General features: G+C 43.4%; 3 protein-coding genes across 12 annotated transcripts in view; all 3 read left to right on the forward strand.

The window, feature by feature from the left end:
• Window positions 1-804: 804 nt before the first annotated feature.
• LOC119216857 (protein ANKUB1-like) lies at window positions 805-5,104 on the forward strand. Its single transcript, XM_062563497.1, has 6 exons — window positions 805-985; window positions 1,314-1,454; window positions 2,619-2,850; window positions 3,579-3,816; window positions 3,927-4,592; window positions 4,871-5,104. Exons 1-6 carry the CDS (start codon window positions 806-808, stop codon window positions 4,950-4,952), a joined length of 1,539 nt encoding a protein of 512 aa, XP_062419481.1. The 5' UTR covers window position 805; the 3' UTR covers window positions 4,953-5,104.
• Window positions 5,105-5,517: 413 nt separating this feature from the next.
• Window positions 5,518-15,571, forward strand: ppp1r2 (protein phosphatase 1, regulatory (inhibitor) subunit 2). The gene is made up of 6 exons (XM_037469875.2): window positions 5,518-5,899; window positions 10,049-10,156; window positions 10,610-10,693; window positions 11,950-12,062; window positions 12,737-12,949; window positions 13,290-15,571. The coding sequence occupies exons 1-6, from the start codon at window positions 5,769-5,771 to the stop codon at window positions 13,307-13,309; spliced, it is 669 nt and encodes a 222-aa protein (XP_037325772.2). The 5' UTR covers window positions 5,518-5,768; the 3' UTR covers window positions 13,310-15,571.
• Window positions 15,572-16,609: 1,038 nt separating this feature from the next.
• Window positions 16,610-20,903, forward strand: part of LOC119216226 (arf-GAP with coiled-coil, ANK repeat and PH domain-containing protein 2-like) — a 33,772-nt gene continuing 29,478 nt past the window's right edge. For 3 of the 10 annotated variants that reach the window (XM_037468835.2, XM_037468836.2, XM_062563261.1), the window contains exon 1: window positions 16,617-17,125. In XM_037468835.2, coding sequence (XP_037324732.2) covers window positions 17,073-17,125 — 53 coding nt within the window. In that variant the 5' untranslated portion in view covers window positions 16,617-17,072. Of the gene's footprint in view, window positions 17,126-20,903 lie in introns of all 10 variants that reach the window. The other 7 variants (XM_037468832.2, XM_037468828.2, XM_037468833.2 and 4 more) reach the window with 7 other exon arrangements.

Raw genomic sequence — 20,903 nt, forward strand, 5'->3', positions numbered from 1 at the left:
ATATCACAACTGTTGGGTTCTGCCTGCAACACTACTGTAAATAATAGGTATAATGAAAGTTATTGCAAATCTGATGAAATATTACAAGTTCGTGGAATTAGCATAAATTGATATGTACATTTGTATGTCTAGATTGTATTTGTGTTTCTTGAACCTTGAGAAACCAAGTCCTTCTTGGCTGAACACCAAAACTTTGTGGACAGTGTCAAACTTTAAAAGGTCAGATGCAAAGTAGCTGTACCCTGTAAAACTTTCAAAGAACATTTTTAACTGTAACCACCAGCGGGTAGTCCCTTTGTTTGACACAAAAATGTTATGCCCATTGCTGCTGTAAAAACAAAGGCAGGTGTATGGATGAGACCAAATTGATGAAGGACAATTTTATTATATTTCTCTTTGTCAGGCTTGTATATACTACGATTGATTTTCATACAGACAGGCACTTATGTAAGTACAAGTCAGAGTTTGCACATTTAAATGGTAGGTGTATTCTATACAGCCACCCACATATTTTTATCTTTTTAATCAATTTTATCTGTCTTACCTGCACAGATTTTTCACTATTCAACATTATTTGATGGTTCAGTCAGAAAGTTGAGCAAAAACCACGTATCAAGCAAACTATTTAAAAACCCAAATAGATTTAACAAAAATATATATATATATTCCTGGCATTTGAGGCACTTTTTTAAAGGCAGCTAGTGCTTTGTCCTTTGCTGACTAGTTAAATTCAACTCTTAAATTGGTGTGTCCTCCCAAAATCCTTTCACCCAACTCCTGCCCCCTCTGTCAAATGACTTTTACGATGAGAATGCCTCAGACAACTCGACTACACTCTGGTCAACCAGAGCATCACAGAGGAGCCGTGAACAACTGGAGGAAGGTTGTTCCAGCCATGAGGATCTTTATCTGCTTCGAGGGCTCAAGTACGCCTATTGATGTCCCTCCAGATCAGACTGTGGGGGCCATAAAGCAGATGATAAAGGTAATAAAAATCTATAATCATGTCCTATGTGTAACGAACAACCATTTTATTAGATTTTTTACTGAATTTAAAAAATGATCTTGATGATTTAGATGTAATAAACTGTTTAATGGATTTATCATATTTTAAGGCTAAACACTATGCATTGCAAAACTGTTATTAGTAACTAATATGTCAAGGAAAAGCCAAATATCTCCATTATTGGAGAGAATTTACTTCAGCTCAGACAGGAAAGTAAATGCTAGTGAACATGATCCATCAAGAACTTTGTTTCTTGGTCAGTTCTCTAGCACAGCTCAATAAATGTCCGCTCTGTGCCGTTCCGTAGGGTAACTTTATGGTGCAACTCTCAAATGACAAACCGCAGCAGTACCTGGAGCTGAGCTACGGTGGAGCCGTGCTGCAGGACAGTTGGGCTCTGTTTGACGTGGGCATCACAAGTGGCAGAGCCATACGATGCCTGATAAAGGTGTTAAAACACTGAAAAACTGTTTCGGTATTTGCAGTAAATATAATCAGTTATCAATGATGCACATTCAGGGAGAAAATATATTTTAGCTTTTAATATGAAATGACCTGCATCAGTTTCAAATGTTTATGAAAGTGTAATGTCAGCACTCACACAATCACACAATGATTTTATTTATTTATTCTTGCTTTTGGTAGTGTTTATGCTTTCTGCTACACAAGCTTTATACTGGACCTTTGTGTTGAGGGTCCTGCTGTGCCGGCTCTGAATATACACTATCACTCAGGGTTCCCTTCAAAATAAACTTATAACTTCTCATCAACTGAATAGCTTCTCAGACTGGTACACTAATATAGAGCTACATGTTCCCATATGCACGAAGAGAAATTAGTGCATGGCTGCCTGAGATCTTTAATCTTTTAAGCTCATCAGAAAGCAACCTTCTGTAAAGTGGTAAGCATGTGTGTCCCTTTGTCCTCATTTCACATCCTCTCATAAAAATAGTAGACAGAAGTTTTCTGGTCCAATTTCGCTTCCTAATCTGATGCTAAAATGATTTCACTTCCCAATTGTAGGGACTGAATTTTGTGAGCCACTCCGCAGGGTGCAGGAGAAGATCCTGTCCTTTACTTGCTAACACAGAGATTCCAGGTGTTTTGTCTCTTTGGGTGAAGTTCCCATTTATTAGTTTTTTTTTACACTTTATAAAACACATCTGTATATGCATTTGCTTCCTGATCTCACTCTGTGCGTCGTGACTAGCGGTAATAACCGTGCCATCTCTCCGTCGCTCATGCATCATTACCTGATATCCGTTGCTTTTAAGATTGTAAATCATATCGAGTCTTTTCAGACATAATGTACGTAAAATCATTCCAGCCTCTGGTTTCCGTCAACAAAGTTATCCAGACAAATCTTTACGTTTTACTATTTTCAAAAATATATGGCACAACCACAGAGTGGCAGTGAACCCTTCTTTCTCTTTGCTTGTATTCAAAATATAATCCATAGTAAGAACAGATTATCTCCCAAAAAATCTAACAAATTGAATATCTGAAACTAATACCCGCTGACCTCTCTGCGGATTTTATTTTATTAACACAGGGATGCATCTTACGTCTAAAGTATTTCTTTGGTTTAACTGCTTTTATCATTCTTTTTCAGACTGAGCAAAAGCCTGCGATGTGGGTGTTCAATGCTGTGACAGGAGAAACCTTACCAGTCATGGGAAATGAGGCTTCTCTGCACATGTCTGTTGCTCACTTGAAAACTGTGATTTCCATGCAAACTGGCCTCCCAGTTAGCACCTTCAGACTGAGCACACCTGCTGGTGTGCAGCTTTATGACTGCAACCAACTCAAAGACTATGCCATTAAAGAGGGTATGTCCTGTCCATGTGGCTGATATGGGCTTCTTTACAGTGAGTGATGTGCAGCTAAGACAAGAGTCAGAGAACATTCAATAGAATCAGTCAAAATGTAGATATTAGGTGTTTTCTCAATGACTCGAAGCTTTAAATGTTATAATATACACAGCTTCCATGTACTGAATGTTGGCTGGTATGGACCGTTTATTAACTATACAAAAATGTAAAAGAGCTTCATTTTAGGTGTTGCACTATACTTGTAAGGAGGCGCCGGATAGGGAGGGATCCATTTGCAGTTCTTTATTAGAGCATCAGACAGGCAGGGTCAAAGACAGCAGACAGGGCAATGTAGAGCAGACAAGATCGTGGTCAGCGGGCAGGCAGGGGTCGGGGCAGGCAGAGAGAATCACAGTCCGATAAACAATCCGAGTGGTGGTGGGCAAGGAGCAGTCAGCAGTGGAGTACGGTCCGGGGTCAATAAACAGGGATCAAGACAAGGAGAAAACGCTCAGAAATGACAGCCGGGGCAGAATCAAGATTCGCAGTGAGTGTGTGGGTGTCCGTGGCTTTTGTGTGTGTGTGTGTAGATGAGGTGCAGGTGTGTGTGTAATCAGTGGTGTTGCGCAATCAGTCCCCGGCGTGAAGCATGATGGGAGATGGAGTTCAAAACCAGTTAGTACTCGGGAGAAGGGTCCCTCCGATGGCGAGAGGGAGGCGGTACGTGAGCCTCCTTCGTAACAATACTATACAACTCTTAGTTTCCCAATCTCTCCAAATGCCTGCACAAAACAATTCCAAATTTAAAAAGTATACAAAAGGATTTTCTCTGAAGTCCAACGTTATATCTATTTTGTGCATGTTTTTTTTTTTTTTTAATAAAGGCACCACTCTCCGTTTGGACACGTGGGATGGGTGGGTGCAGTACCTTCGGGGTTGCCTCCGGGGCCACAAGTTGATGGTCCAAGGCCACCTCTTAGAAAATCTACCAGTAATGAGGTCAGAAATACCCAACATGAATAAACAATGAGGCAGAACTGGTGATGTGCAACTTACCCATAAAGAGTCAGAGTTTTACACACAAATGAGAATCTTTCCTGCTCATCCAGATTTCAGTTGCAGGTAGCCCTCTACATTGCTGCTGCTTTAGGCCACCTGGATCTGGCCTGGTGGCTGCTGGAGAGGGGGATGCATGCTGAGAAACCAGTGGGGGTTCATCCTTACCGCCAGTGGTGCCACCAAACCTCCCACCGAGACACCTGGAAGTGTCCCATCCACACAGCTGCAGAGAAAGGCCAGCTTCTCATTCTCAAGCTCTTCATCAGCAAAAACCCTTTGGCCTTGGCTTGTCGGGACCCCGCGGGTCGGAACCCTTTGAAAGTCGCTGTTCAGCATGGTCACAGCGATTGTGTGCACTACTTAGCCAATAAGCTGTGTTCGCAGGTATCCCTGCCAAACATAGTCCTGCCAATGCGCATCTACATCCAGATAAAACGCTGGGTGTGTTTGGGGCACAAAAGGGCAGCATCCAATCGATGCCAGTACACCTGTGCTGCGTTCAATGCCAGGATGGGGGATACTTTGCTGGTGGATGGCTTCAATCAGCCAAATATGTCTTCAAATTCCATGAAGGTTGCGACCAAACCAAGCAGACGAATCAAGATAACGCACAATCAAGATGTCCGAAGCCGAGAGGATTGCTTATTGGATAAAATCTCTCCCCACTGCAGCCGAATGGCGAAGGAAAAGGCCATATACTGCTTGACCATAGCCAGGTGTCTATCCTCACTGCTATACACTGTATGTCCATTACAAACACATTTCATGAATGGCTAAATAAATTGAGGTCCAGGATCAGTCAAGCAAAAAATTGTTTTTCAACCAAACAATTTTTTGTTTGAAATCCTGTATATTACTAGTGATGGATTTATGTTGTGTATAGATGTTGTAACTTGATTAATTAGTGAGAAATAAAACATAACATGAGAGTTACTCGAATGCTATACATGACAGCTCTGTTCTTCTGTGTGTAACGCATGTTTCTCTTATACAGTACCTTTACCGAGAAGCCTTGGTTGGAGCAGTTGAGCATAGCACGGACCCTGATCAGGAGGCATGACCACAACATGGCCTGACACTTCCAGATCTGTCAGCTTTCGCTTGAATAACTCCGAACGACGAACAATCCTTCAGAGAGACAACTGAGGACTCTGTCTCAGGCTTAGTGTGTCATTTAAAATTATACCTCTCTGTTATGTGCTTAGCCAGAGATAGTGATAAACAATAATGTTGATGACGAATAAAACAAAGATCTACAAAAAACTTGTTTTACTTTCCCACAGGAAGAGAAAGGATTCATTGATGCAATTTGGTGTTTGACAAAAGTCCAAGTAGGGACAAACACCACGTTTATGCCTGCATAAGTTGAGGGTTTCATATTAAAGTAATAAAGAGGGGGGATAATGAATATGAATATGTTGAGATTTCTAAGAATTAAAAACATCCCATTGACATTCGGTCCACCTTCATCGGTTACCCAACGTGCTGTCGTTGTTGAAGTATATTCTTATAAAACACATGGTTTAAAGGCGCCTTTTTAACTTGGAAATTTCCGAGCACAGAATGGCAGCATTTGATGACGTGAAATCGCGTTTTGTAAATCTCGCGATGTGATGAGCATAGTACCCACAGTGCTCTCGCGCCACCAGTCAGTGAACAACCGGAGAGGAGCTAGCGTCAGACATGGAGAACATCCAGTCCATGTAGACTCCTGCATAGGTTTATAGTCAACGTTGGTTTATGGAAGACCACTGAATACTAACGCGGAGCATGTTTTAAACCGACCCTGTCTTTAATAACGTTGATTGAGTGGCGAAAATCACAGCATTGGGAAGTTAGTGGAAGAGAAACAGTTTAGCCCGCCGGGTCCGACAGCCAGTCAGCGTGTGGGAATGGCTTCCCCCCGGCCGATAAAAGGCATCCTGAAAAACAAGAACAGCGAGACAAACGTCGAATCCCTGCCTGAGGAAGTACCAGGAGACAGTCCTGAACAAGCCCCCGTACTCCAGGATGATGACCCGCAGTAAGTCTTTTGCTTCGCCGCCGTGAGATCGTTAGCCAGGTAACGTTAGCTTGCTAAACACTTGTTAGCCTCTCTGTATCACTCCCCCTTTTGGCTATTCGTAACAAAAAAGTGTATTAGAGTAAAAATGTATAGTTCGCAAGACGTGCAGTCCGTTTGGTTCCTTATTAGGTATGTGACTAAAGTTGGTTTCTCTCCCCGATTATCATCCCGATGGCGTGTGTAAACGGCAGCTAAGGGTTATCGATACAAGTCGTTGGTCAAGTTAACGCTAACGTTAGCTCGTCCACTAGCCAACGACTTCAGAGGACCAGCGGTGGCTGTAGCGATGTTTAACACAACGTTCACGTCAGCAGTTATGGTTGCCACAACCCTCAAGTATTACTTGGTTAAACTATTAACCACCCCCAGCCAACGATAAACGGTAACGGTAGCGTTATTGGGCCAATATTCACTATTAATTAGTGTAACGGTTGTGAAATCCTCGGCTTCCTAAACACATCTCACGTGCCCTTTAGTCCAGACACCGGTTAGATGCTCAGGCAGAGAACATTTTCCCCATGGATGATAGTTTTGATAGATGATAGATTCTTCTACTCAAGAACATCGCAGAGGAAATGGCCTTGGGAATGCAAACAGGCTCCCAGTTTGTGACTTACTATTCTCCAAGATGCGCCGCTTTGAGAAGTTGCTTGGGACTTCTAAATCTGCTGTTCTGCTGTCAAAAGGTCTCCGTCGTTAATCAGTTTCCTTTTCTGGAGTCTTTCCTTCTCTTATGGATTGATATTCCTGACACTTGAGCTGTGTCAGTGACACATAGAGCCTCGGATCACCAGTGCTCCGCTCTGCCACATCCTCCCGTCCTTCTCCTTTCTAGCGGAGTACTGTTGTTGCAATGTCAGGGACATTTGCAATAACAAGGGAGCAACTATTGCCCCGGCCAGAATGTTAAAAAGAAACACCTAAATGCATCATTTGCATAGCTGCAGCTCTATGAGATTAGGAAAAAGACAGATTGTTGGATATTATAATCTATTTACGTAATCCGTAATCGCACCTGTGAGTAATTGGGTAAAAGCGACCCGTGACAAAAAATGTTGGAGGGCTTTGTTGGGTGGCATTTTCATGCTTACTGCTGGTACGAATCCCTCCATGGTTTAAACATTTCAAAGTACACAACCCAGAAACAATTGAAAAACAAAATAATTCTTTGTTTTCAAAAAACAGGGTTTAAGATATGCTGTTGTGATGTAAAAGATAATTCCACAAATAAAGAAGGGCTTTTGAGGCTTTACAATATATTTAATGATCTCACTTATAGTCCGTGATGAATGACACCTCCCACCTGCAAGATGCTGCCGAATCTGCGGTGCAGGCTGGAGATTCTGCCAACTGTAACAGTTCGCTTTGGCAGCAGATTCATCAGTAGTCATTTAGACATATCCTATTTAGATTTTAACATCTTCTTTAAAAAATGAGATCCAATACAAATTCAAAGTCATTAGACCAAATACACGGTTATAGTGCGATCCCCTTGATCATTAGATCAACAAGGATGATGCAGCACATGGTGTATGTCAATTTCAAATGCTACATTGGGATGATATTCCCCTTATGTCTCACTAGATACTTGAACAAGTAACCAGCCGTTCTTTGCTTGGGTAAAGCCACAGTGCGAATAATTAGGCCATAGAAGAATGGGAGGCATTAATGAATTCCAGTCCCAGCAGCGAACCCAGCTTTTTCTGTGTTGATACAGAAATAGTCCCTCTGTCAGTGACAAAGAAGTGGAGGAAAAATAATTTTCTGCAACAAACCCAGAGAGGTGGTCTGTCCATGCTGTGCCATGCTACACCTGTCAAATCTTTAGTTTTATTTAGTTGTTGTTTCGCTCCCATATAACATTTCATTGCGAGTTGCTTAATAAGCTATGTGTCAGTGTGTGAGATAGCAAATGTTTTGATACAACAAGGATTCTTCAGTGTATCAAGTATACTAAAACTTTGTCACATCTTCACTATTTGCCTTTTATTTAACTTGCAGCTCCAGTTCATTTCCTTTAACAAGGCCATGACCCACCCTTTGTTATCCCTTCATCCAGCCACCGTTATTTAGTCTACAGCAACGTATAGACCTCACACACCGTGTCATGTTTAATTCATGATGCTTCCATGAAACTCAATCGCTCCTTTGCGTGAGCCTCGCCCTGACCGTGTGATGGACAGTTTGACTGGCAGGAGATGAATCTCTCACTTTAGATCTTGTGGATTGAAAAAGACCCGTGGGACATTTAATTCTCCTGTGTACAGGTCCGTTGAGGTCAACTGTGGGCTCAGTAAAGGAGTTTGTATTCTGTATTGATGAGGAGTCTGGAACAGAGTCCGAATCAACAGTTGTTGCGACACCTCTGATCTACAATGACAATGCACATTTTGTACACACTTCTTCCCCTCCTAAAAAAATGCTTGGTGCAGAGGTGGCTAATATATTGAGTGTGAACTGGGAATCATTGCTGCATCCGTTGCTCCTTTTGACTCTGTTTGGATTCATTTCACCAAATAACAATGTTTCTCAATCAGTTTGAAAAAAATCCCTTGAGTGTTTTGTTGCAAACCTTGCCTTCTTTTCACCATGGTGACCTTAACCATGACTATGACCGCTGATGTGGCCAGATAATTCAATGCCTCCTCATTACTCTGCTTTTCTGCTAATGCACTTTTTAAAGTGTGGAGGGATGACAGGCGCTTAAGAAATCAAATGAGTCCTAAATCTACTACCAGCTACTGCTGCCTCAAGAAGAAGTGGTTTTGGCTTAGTTTAAGTGTATAACTGCCTGGAGAGAAACCTCAAATGGGGAAAAATAAAAATGCATTAATATAATAATACCAAATCTACGTTATTCTATTTCAGTAAAGAGAGGTGACTGTCTAAAAAAAGTTTTAAAAACTGGCAATGTGGTTGATTTTGACCAACGCTCGAACAAAAGTTAATTTAATAATGTAAATTCTTTAGGATGTGTCAATACTTCAGCTGATGCTTGGAGGTTTGTGTGGGAATGGGACACATGATGATTAAATGAGAAATTCCTCCGGTGTCCAACTCACTTCATCTCCCTCCTCTTTTCCTGCTTGATACCGGCGTGACGGGCCGATTCAAAGGTCTGAACCCGGCCAACATTTGAGCACAGGGGGCGGACCTTTCCTCACTACTCTCTGGGTATGTGACCTGATAGCACAGCTCAGCTCTCGATAGTGACGCACTCTATTTAATGAGTTGTCCTCAAGCATTTTGTCGTCAGCTATTGAGCCCCCCGGGGGGCTGAACATCATCACATAAGAGCTACAGCTCTATAATCGGTGGTCTCTGGTAGAATCTGTGGTCTCTCGTAAACTTTCCACTCTTAATTTTCCTCGGGAAATTTCCTGGCCCCTTTGCAGTGTAATTTTGGCTTCCATTTATTGCCTACAGAAATGAAGTGACAGAAAATCGATGTTTTTGATACCAGATAAACAATCGGGTGGCAACCACGCAGCCTTTTCTGAGTTTCTACTTCCTCTCCCCTGTGCTTTAATGGCAGGTGTTCCTCGTGTTATCCTCTCAAAAACGTTTCATTTGATGCTGGTTTAGTCTTTAACTCTGTTCATCTTCTCTCAGGATTTGAAAGGGCACTAAGGATTAGAGTAATTCTGGAAAAAAAAGCCCTGGCGGGGCAGGCAGAGGTCTGCCATGTGCCCCAGAGAGTAGAACCAATATGGGGGATTAGGAACGGGTCAGTCACAGAGCGAGCGGAACAAAATCAACTATATCAAACGGGACCTGTGTTATACCTTTGGCCTTAACCCCCCCCGCCCAGCCGATCAGCTTTACCTCACACTCATACCCTTATTTAGTCACCAGCGCTCTTACGTCTGTGCTGGATTACCTCGACATGAAAAGACATTACCTGTTAGTTGGTTTTTGTCCATTTTCCCAAAATAGAGTAAAATGGAAGAGTGAAAAGTGGAGCACGGTTAGTCCCAGATTAGATCTTGTGGCTCGTCTCCCAGCAGGAGTAGTGGGCGGGAAAGCTGGTGCACAGCGGCTCGAAATGGAGTGTCGTCCACTCAGCCCTCATTTCCTTCTCACTGTATTTTATTTTTTTTTCCACAGGAAGAAGTCTCAGAAATGGGATGAGATGAACATCCTGGCCACGTACCATCCGGCTGACAAAGACTACGGTCTGATGAAGATAGATGAACCCAGTACGCCTTACAACAGGTCAGACAATCTCCCTTTGACGGTTTCAATTAATAAGAGTGACTTGAGTCCCTTTTTAGTCCTATTTAGAAGATGATATTTTACTGTGCCTACTTTAATGCAAAATGTTTCCGTCGAGGATGCATGTGTAACGGCACTTACTTGACCCTTTGAATGAACAGTCAGTGTGAGGCAGTCGAGTTGGTGTGGCTTTGTTGTGTGTTGGTGTGTGCCTCAGCGGGTTTGTAATCCAATATTCTAGGGTGCTGCTGGTGAAGGTCGATCTTGTCACGGACCTTTGCTCTTTCTCCCCTGACCCCACCCTGTCCTCTGATTATTCTCTACCCACAATCCCCTCTGGCAACTTGTCTGTTTTTGGTTATCTGCTTCTGTTTGTGTCTATATTCCCCTCACTCCCCAATCCTCCCCCTTCTTGGCCGGCTTATCTCTATTCAGTTAATTGCTCTCTTTCAGGATGGTGGGGGAAGACGATGATGAAGGGGCGCTGAGTGACTCGGACGGCCACGGCGGACTCGCAGCGGAGGACCTGGCATCCAAGTAAGAATGGAGCGAGACGAGTGCAAAGCACAGTGGTAGAAAACAGAGCAGGCAGTGAAAGGAACTGTAATCTTTTAAATCCCAATTCTTTTAAGTTTCTGGTGCGGTTTTTAGCTTTTTAATGAAGAAGAAATGTAACTGGGAAAAGAGGAGGAAAATCATTAATGCACTCATGTGTATAGCTCCAATCAGCCACACCTGAAGACACTTGCCAATGTCTGTGTTTCCTCAAACATGAGCGTGTTGGAACAATAACTGACAGGTGTGTATTTACTCGACCGCCAGTCTTTGTCCACTTCACTGAGGTATTGGATAAAGACAAATTTGGTACCACACATTAAAAGCAATACAGTACCATCCTGTGGCGTACCTATGTTTTTTCATTTATATTGCGTGTAGAGTGCAAAGGGTCACATAAATACGAGCACGTGGAGAGCGAGAGGGCAAACCGCTCTGAAAAGCCTTCCTGTTTATCGGCCGCTCCCAGCCGTCTTCTGGGTGGCAACGGGAGCTTGATGTGTGTCTTTTCTGTGGTCCATTGCTCTTACGTAAGTCAATTGGTGCAGGGGTTGGACAACCTAGACAATCGCGATCTGCTCCAGGCTTGTGGGTCTATTAGGCGCTTTTGCGTACTTGAACACAGAGCGCCTTGCATTGTTTTACACTAGACCCTCCAGATACCACAACAGCCCCTCTTCTCCTCTGTCCTTGTGTTTAATCTCTCCCGTGTCCGCTCTCTTCTCACACATCATTTACCGACAACTCTCTTCGCCCTCGTCTCTTATTCATCACTTCCACCTTCTTGCTTTCTTCCTGTCTTTACATCCACCTGGGAGAGCGGGTACTATTATTGGTGCTTTCGGTAGGCCAATTCACTGTCCTCCTTCTGGGTGAACCAGGACACTCTGTTGGAAAGCGGTAGTACACATACAGTGAATGGGAGCCTCCCCCGGGTGAGTCGCACCGTCAGACTGCCATCTTCTGCACTGCCCCCTCCCCTTGCCTCAAATATGTCCTTCTCCTCCTGTGCCTGTGTCTCTCCTTACATGGCCCTTTTTTTAGAAGTCTCTCTGCGAGGCATTTAGGAGAAGCTATTGATTTTCTTCCATCTATTTTTTCATTATAAAGGGTCGAGATGTAACTGAGCTAACTAGGATTTGAAATAATGTCAAAAGGCAATTCATTTATATATTTATATATATTTTATATTTCTTATCCCTCCCTCCCTGTTCTGTTTTTTCTTTTTCTTTTTTAAGGCTGGAGGCAGCAGAGAGCTCAGAGTCTCGCTTCATGAAGCAAGAAGAAGAAGTTGGGGAGGAAGAGGAGAGCAGCGAGGAGGAGGACGACGAGCTGAGTCCTGAAGAAGAAGGTTAACTTGGCCATTGTTTTCCTTCCACCTTGTACACACTTGTGCCTTTATTTATCAAGTCCCAGTGTAATGTTATCCTCCTCTGCAGCTGAGTGAGTCCCCAGTTAAGTGCTGGTGGAGAGGGATCTGTTTTGGAAAGGACTCCAGAGCCCAGTCACTGTGTGTGTGTTTCTCTAAAGACCCACCCACACACAAACACACACACATTGTCAGCGTCCCTTTGACTGTTCTGTGACCTTCTCTGTGCGCACACACACATTCCCCAAAACACACACAAACGCTCACACTGTAGAGTTTAAACACATTCCTGTGCATTTTGCCTGCACATGGTTTCCCATTTATTTTTAAACTAACCCTGTAAAAGCAAGAGAACATTCCGGAAACCACAAGTGTGATCGATATAGAGACCGTAGATCTGTAGCCTCAGCAGTTTTTTGTGCAGAGTTTTTTTGTGCGGTGAACACAAAAACATTTTTAGTTTTGATTTAGTCATTGTCCAAAGGAGCCTAACTCCTAACTCCTGTTTAACTTCAACAATGACAATAGTAAAAACTGTTTTCATACAGTAGGTTACACCAATATACCGCCAGACGCTATAGTTAACCACTTTACATTTTGCATTCAGTGCTTTTGGCATATTAGAGCAATCGTTTTAATGTTGTCTTCCTCCACAGCCAAAAAGACACATTTTCAAATGATGAGAAAGATGCACTACAATGAGGGCCTGAACATCAAGCTGGCCCGTCAGCTCATCGCCAGCGAGCTGGAAGAGGACGCGATTGCAGACGAAGAGATGAGGGACGACACCGAAGAGGCGAGGGAGGACACGGGGGACACGGGGGAGACGGGGGAGACGGAGGAGATCAGTGTCGACCCGCCACAGGAAGGTAGGAAAAGGAGACTATGACTGAAGGAATAAATCTTTTGGACAGTTTCCAGTCCCCCAGATGTTTAGTGTTCTGAAGTCTGCCTCTAGCATAGTGGTGATTGAGTTATACAGGTGATGGAGGCATAGTGGTGTACTGCACCTCGCAAAGGATGGGTGACGCAATGATGAATGGTTTAGTTACTTTAAAAATTAAATAAATCCTAACAAAAAGTGCAAGGATGTAACTAATTTTTGATGAAAAATTTTGTTCAGCTTTTTAGCAGACCAAAAGTATTGCGTTCCTATTTATTCCAGCACAGTCTTTCTCTTCTCATGTCTGTCTCTTGTCTGTTCCTCAGCTGATTCTCTGGACTCGTAGAGGCGGCTTCAATCCCAAATTCAAGCCCCACGCATGGGCTCTGGGTCCGAACAGACAATGCCGCTGCGCTTTGTGTTCTTTTTACTGCCGGGCCGCACAGCAGACACCGCTTCACCACTCGTATAACAAACCTCAAGAGCCAATAACCTCCCGGTCTTCTTTCTGTCCCTACTATTCCTTTGAGCCGTGCAATATAACCTTCAAATAACCTGGTTTTTAATCAGTGCAACTCAAAAGAGAAGAATGTTGCCCCCCCCCCCCCCCCCCCCCCCCCCCACACTCCCTCTGCCAAGAATTCCCCCCTCCTACCTCCTCTGGACTTCCATCGAAACTGAGAGATCTGGGATTCTGACCCTGAAAGAAGGATCAAGGTCTTGATGAAATAAAATTTAAAAAAAACCACAAAAAACCTGCAAGATACCAGGACAGCTTTCTGCCCTTAAGTCAGCCCCTGGAGGGAGCCGGGGGAAACCCCACGGCCTCCCAAAGGACATACCTGAGACACGACGACAGCCATTTTCACCGGAGGCTCTTTTATTTTTGCTTTTGCTTTGGGACCCACCACTGCGTCGCATTTCCTGTCCTCTCTCTCTGGTGTGATGGCCAGTTGGGTTGTCACCTTAGTTTTACCCTGTGATTCAAATTGGTATTACTCCTGTGAAGATGATTAAGGAGCTGTGTATTGGTCTGGAATAGCACAAGACATGACCCCCACATCAAGAAACCACAGTGCATACATGGTATATAGCATGCTTGATTACCACATGTATGCTGTAAGTAAAACAACAACAACACAGATCATTATTATTGATAAACTCTCAATTTGCTGTTTTACATTTTCCCTTTGGAAGCAAGAACACCACATCAAACCTCTATTCAAATTGTGGCATTTAGACTAAAACACTCGTACCTCATCAAACTAGACAGTTGGCCTTTTTTTATTTTTCCTAAATTTGAATCCACAAATACATTTGGCATGTGGGTTGTCTTGACTTTTTCCAGTAAAAACGCAGCATCTAGATATGCAGAAGCACAATTACAGGAATATCTGGCAATAAACTTTTCAGAATGTTCATGATGGTGCGAGTGACAGCTAGCAGTCAAAATCCAGCGTTCTCACCCACTCATTTGGTTCCTCCAGACTTCTTTGACGGGAGCTTCACCCAGACCGAAATGTGCGTCATTTAGTTTGAGGATGGTAAAATCCTCTAATTTCTGTTTTTAATTCCTCTCCTGGCTTCATCCCGTTGTATTTAGTGCGGTGGGATCCACTGTAGTGTCGGGAGTACGACGCAGCTTGGGAATGTCAAAGAAGGAAAAGCTTGATGCTACTGACTGAAGTTAAACCAGGTGTCCGCAGTAGAGCTAACCCGCTAAAGTTCATCGGGGCTTCTCACGGCACGAGTCTTAAACTGTTGAGATTATTACTTTTACAATTACGGAGTTTACACACTGTATGACTTTGCTCGACAGAGGCGGCCTGGGAGGAAAGTATGTAGGAACCCGGAGTCTGTCAGTATGGTTTTGTGTTCTGTGCATTTTCTTTTGCGCCCTTTTTAATTCCTCACTGTGATGAGTGTTGAGCTCTTTATTATAAAGATTCCATAAGATCAGAGAACAACGGAATGACTTCTGGAAATAAATGTCCCTTTGCAGTACATTTTTGTTCTCGTAGTTTAGTGTTTGGTAGTGGGTTTTATTCTCTTATTATAAGAGGTTAATACAACCTCCTTTCTGCCATTTCCACCAATCAACAAGCCCTCATCCGAGCTCTCATCATAGAGATACAGGAATTTGTCTGGATATACAGATTTTGACGACACTGTTGTCTTTATCCTCACCGAATTGGTGAGCAGATAGAAAAGACAACTGCTGAGACCTTCGAGGGATGTTCTCACATAAGACGAAAGGGCAAACGTCCAAAACATGACTGACGTGATCGAACCTCAGAGGTGGTTATTGACGGTCAAAACGTGCCTCTAATGTATTTATGTACATGTGTGTAAAATGAACCGGCTATGCTCCATGTTATTGTTTCACTTTGGCCTCACGTGTTCTCCGTCTCGCTTTTTGTTACTTCCACCACTTTTCTGTTTGGTTTGTGTGCTGAGAATGACAGACTGTTGAGCACCGCGTGTGTGTCTCAAAAATCCTGCAGGTGTTAAATCTGCGCGTCTGTATTTCCAGTTTGCAAGTCCTTAATCATTGGATTGTGTGTATTAAGTTTTTGTTTTTGTTTCATTAAACAAATGTTGTTAGGAACTGTTGTCTCGGGCTCTTTCGGTAGACTGTTAATATGTTATTTCAAGCAACTGCTTGTTGATTAACATACTCTTATGCAAATGAATGGATACTGGCTCCATGACATAAGAATATGTTCTTTAATAGAAAATAATAAAGTGACGTTTACTCATTGTTACCTCAAAATTATTTAAAAATAAACACAATAAAATATATTGCATTATATAGGACCATATACATCCTTGAGAATCAAACTTGAATACACACACATTGAGAAATGCCTTCCCCCTCCTGTACCTCCAGGTGGCGCTGTTACACAATGCATCTGCTGCCCCCGTTGGGTTTCTGGTCATTCTAATGGGATGAAACGGAAGTGTTAGCGCAGGGATTATCCCACACGAGTTTACAGCTAGAAATGAAAGCTCCTTCTAGTGTTTCAACCCCAAAACAACGTTTCAACGTAAGCGGAAGAAGAACCTGGTAGTTGTTTCACCCTTTGTGTCGCGTTAAAGTTTCCAGTGTGTGTGGTTTGTAACTGAGTAGTTATTACATCTGCGGTATACGGTATGTGGATTAAGAAAGGAGGCCGTCCCGAGGAGTCTGTCAACTCACGAAGATCGTGTAGAGAAGCGAGAGGCGTTGCTCCTTTTTTTAAAACAATGTGTAGGTATAAAACAATATACAGTACATCCTTAAGTATCATTCATTGATTTGTCAACCATCAAGTTCATAAATCATAGTACGTATATTCCACAGAATACACGCTGGAGCCTTTATTTGTATTAGTGTCTTTAATTAGATCAAATTAAAACAAAGTAAGTCTGAAAGTAACTGAACAGCTCTTGTCCCTTTGCAGAGATTTATCCCCTCCTTAATTTAGAAAGAAAACCGACTCCGGTTACAGCACACTTCTGATGAATCCTCCTTTTGACATTAATACGTTAATATATCGTGGCATGACGTCTGTGTATCGATAGCGACAGCAGCCACTCGATCCCCCCCCTATTTCCACGGACAGAATCCCAGAAAGCGAGTGCACGCGCTCTGCATAGTGATCCCTCCCGCCTCGCGCACTCCTCCCCTGCAGCGTAGACGATCTTTGTGCGGGACAGCAGTATCTGCGTTGAAGCGCGGATCCTCTCCCGCTGGCTGCTATGACCTGGCTACCGGACGACACTCGTTCTGCTTCCCGCACCGACCGCTGCGTCTCTGAAAGAGTCGTGTTGTAGCGTGCTTTTCTATTTGTATTTTGTTTGTGTGTTGCAGTCGTACACTCAGCAACACGCGCACACACCCCGTCGTGTGTGGTTGCGTTGCCAGGACTTTTTTTTTTTTTAAATCCTAGCTGCTAGCCTCCGAGGCTAGCTGGCTAGCGGCGCGGTGACGGAGGGGAGCCAGCTGGTCGGACGGAGCTACAGGAGAGGTTAGCAAGCGAGCTAATTAGCCCCAAAAGACTCAGCCTGGATTACCGTGTTTGTTCCAAGCGAGAAACAGTCCTGCGGTCTGGAGTCACTGCGGCAAAATGAAGATCACTGTGGACTTCGAGGAATGTTTGCAAGACTCTCCGCGATTTAGGTGAGTGATGTTTTTTCTTTTTTCTTTTTGTTGTTCCCAGTCTGCTGCTTATTTATTTATTAATCTCAAGGGGAAAGTATCAGTTAACGTTAGCTGGCTGCTAACACGAGCTAATCAGCAGTAACCAGCCAGCTTTTGGCAGCCTTGCCACTTTTTTTCTATTTTTGTCTCTACAGAGAGCTGAAGCCGGGGAGGCGATGGGATGGGGGTATTAAAGCCAAACATGCACCCTCACTGACCGCTGTGCTTTATTTCTTTCTTTTCTTCAAACATAAATTATGTAAAATAGGAATGCAAATTAAAAATGAATGCCCAGAAGTTTCCAATGTCAAGCATAGCGTATTAGGTCTTCTTAGTATTAGAAAAGACTGTGTATATGTATGTATGTATGTATGTGTGTGTGTGTATATATATATATATATATATATATATAATATAATGTATACTCTTGTCGCCTTCTAATGGGCTTTAATATAATTTCCCCTCAGTCGGTTTATGGTTTGGCACATCAAATGTCAGAATATGGTTGGAAAAGAGTAATCCTCATCGTTTGTTAGTGAATAATGGCCGAGTTTGCTTAGAGGTACACTGTATCTCTTGTGTGTGTGTGTGTGTGACGTGTTCCTGGCAGCAGTGTTGCTTCTCACACCGGCACTCACAACAGCTTCTTTTTTTTCCCAATTTCTTTTTTTATCCAGCGAGCCTTAAAGCTGCGAAAATGTTCTGTTGGCTTTTGACTTCCTCCTCACTCACTCTGCGTTTTTTCTAGAGATTTGAGAAAGCGGCTCCTTCCTCCCTCAGCTCATCCTCTCCAGCAACAAACGAGGAACACATGTCAGCATCGGGAGGGAGTTGAAACTATGGGAACCCCCTCCTGTGTATCCCACTGCTTGCTATGACCATCTCACACTTAACGGTTTATCTTCGGCCAAGCAATTCTTTCTTTTAACATGTGCCAGTTATAGTTTGCCCGTTCTAATTACATCTTTAGCACAGAGTCTTCTCTTTCTTTCCTTCATTGCCTCATTGTCATCATCATCATCATCTCCATCCTCAAGATTCAGTTCCTCCAAGAAAAGTCCAGCTAGCGTCTCTAAATGTTTCTGGTTCCCTTTGCTTTATTTAAATCCGCCGCGGGTCGGGGATGATCCTCACAGCGCGGTTTTCCACTCAGACCATCATCGTTTTAACTCTGATCTTTCCGACCGTCCCCACGTGTTATGTTTGGCCAGAGAGGAGGACGTGGCGAGTGGGAAAGAATGGATGAAAACACGGCCGCACACACCAGTGAGCGGAGCTGCCCTCACTTGCTCAACATCTGTTTCCACTTTAGTGTTTGCTTTCAACTGTGAGAGAATATGGAGCCACAAAAACGAGGAAAGGTTGCTTTCAAGCGGTAACCTGGCACACCCTCTCTCATATATATATATATTTTAGAAGATGTCTTGCTTGTAGCCTGGCTGAGATTCACTAGTAGTACAACAACTATGTATTTTTGGCAGTAAACCCTGGTAGCCTGGTTTTCCACTTGAAACTAGACAACATTAAGCCTTTCCTGGCTCCTCATCAACAATGCAAGTTGAAAATTCCCTTCGTTTGGCTGTGGCTTTTCTCCCCACACGTGTAGGAGAACATATTTCACATTGGGACCTTACAAGATTTTTTATCTTTAAGAGGTCCCAAAGGCTGTTACATTTTGCAATGTATATATTTTTATATTAAGTTTGCAGTTTTTACAGGTATTGGTTGACCACAGCTGTGTGGAGCTGAAATGTTACATCTGATCTAAAGGGACAACACAAGTAAGCATCAAGCAACACCAAGTGATCCGAAAATAAAGCCTCAAGGGCAGCATTACTTTAATACCTAGTGGACAAGAGTGATCTGAGTTCTCTAATAAACGGCAACCCGTCTTCTCTTTCTAAATCCTGATACCAAGATTGCTTTGCTTCTGATTGTTTTTTTTAATTTATTTTTTTATCTGAGCTTGACGCTGTGCCCTGGTATGAAGTCATTGCTGGAACAGTTTCCCCTGAGTCATTGATGGCAGCTGTGGAGCCAGCAGTGAACTGTCAGTCTCCTGGAGCACAGACCCTGCAATCTGATGTGGGGCTGAGCTGGTCCCTGATCAGTTTCCCCCCCGGGAGTCCCGCCGGCGGCTTGTTAGTGCGCAGAGCATGTTGGAGTTTAATTTGAACGAGCTCCGGCACATTTCTTTTAATGGTAATTGATAAGGCGCATCAGCAGCTAATGGAATATCACGGCTGACTGCAACTCCTGCAGCCTGCCGACACTGGGGCAGCGAAGAGAATTAATCAGACTGTAAGAAAGTGTTATTTTTACGCTAAGCGATTACTCAAGAAAATATGCAGTCGATAAATCATTGATAGTTGTACTCCTTTGTCGTTTCCCCCACTCTTCATTTTGGATGACCGCTCCTTAACAGTTTCAGTGGAAGATGACCGTTTCCTTCCTGCAGCTTATGTAAGACGCGGTGGAGGCGGAGGATGACTTCATGCTCATCCATTACCATTACGGCCTGTGTAACTCTTAAGGGCTGACCTCATCTTGTTGATGTTGACGCTCATGCGTTAAATGGTGAGTTTTTACCACAGCGGGATCCCCCCCCTCCATATCCCCACTGCCCCACTAACAATGACAGGATCTACGTCACCGCACCGCCGCCCCCCCCCCTCTCTGCATTTCCATCTACGAATTCAGAGTGTTACGGGCAATCCTTTCGTTCCAGTTGAATCCACCTTTTCTATTGCCTCATGGCAGACACAAGAGTGGAAATTCTATACAAAAAAGACAAATGTAGCCACATGTGTCATTTTTCTATACATTGAAGGCACCTGACATGAGGCCATACAAAATATAAATATAAAACATCAAAGCGAAGTGGTAAACCGCAGCCGTCATCCATCCATCCACCTTCAAAGCCGCTTGTCAGACATCTCTTAATTGGATTAGATGTCATCATATTTAAAGTTAGACGGATTTGAGCTTACAGCAGATTTTGGAGCTGTATCACGAAGGAAAAAATAAACATTGGATTAGGCTCAACGTTGACACCTAACATTTAATGGCTGCGTTTGGCTCTGGAGCATCAAAGAATTGACGACATTAAGGCTGCACTTGGGGATTATTGTTATCAGTTAACCTGCCCATTGTCGTCTTTCTGAATCAAATAATCTTTTGGTTCGGACCAAAGAAGACAAAGAGGCGGCCCTCTTTGGTTCAATTCATGGCCACCAAATCGTTAGCTGGGGTTAGTTTTTCGTAAAGGAGCAGGTGGAGGAGCACAGAAAGGAACCGACATCCTGGATCCTATGTTGGGGTTAGGGGTGGGGTAAATATCTTAGTCACCAGCTTCTAGTATGATATGAGTTTACTCAGATTAAGAAACACACACACACAGTGTCAGCACTGTGTTGCCCTCCCTTCACAGTTTAGTATTGGGTTCTGGTCAACAGTACGTGTTTATAATTCAAGTGAAGCGAAATCCTCCAAACAGGCTGAAATGTGCAAATGTGCTGCTTTTCCGGCTGACTGATTTCTGTGGATTTTGTCCCTTTTGCGTGATCCTGGTCAACCTATAGCGAAGCAGCACCCAAACGCCCCCCCCCGAAGACGCAGAGTCAGCCGTTTTCTCACCAATGTGGTTTACATAGGAAGCTTTTTGTTCTTTCCTTCACGTGAATCATACTCCTCGTCTCTCTTTCTCTTCGCCGCAGACCTGGGTTCCTTATTTCCTGATTTCTATAGTTCCATTTTG

Source organism: Pungitius pungitius, chromosome 7, assembly GCF_949316345.1.
Source record: "Pungitius pungitius chromosome 7, fPunPun2.1, whole genome shotgun sequence".
Taxonomy (NCBI): Eukaryota; Metazoa; Chordata; class Actinopteri; order Perciformes; family Gasterosteidae; genus Pungitius; species Pungitius pungitius.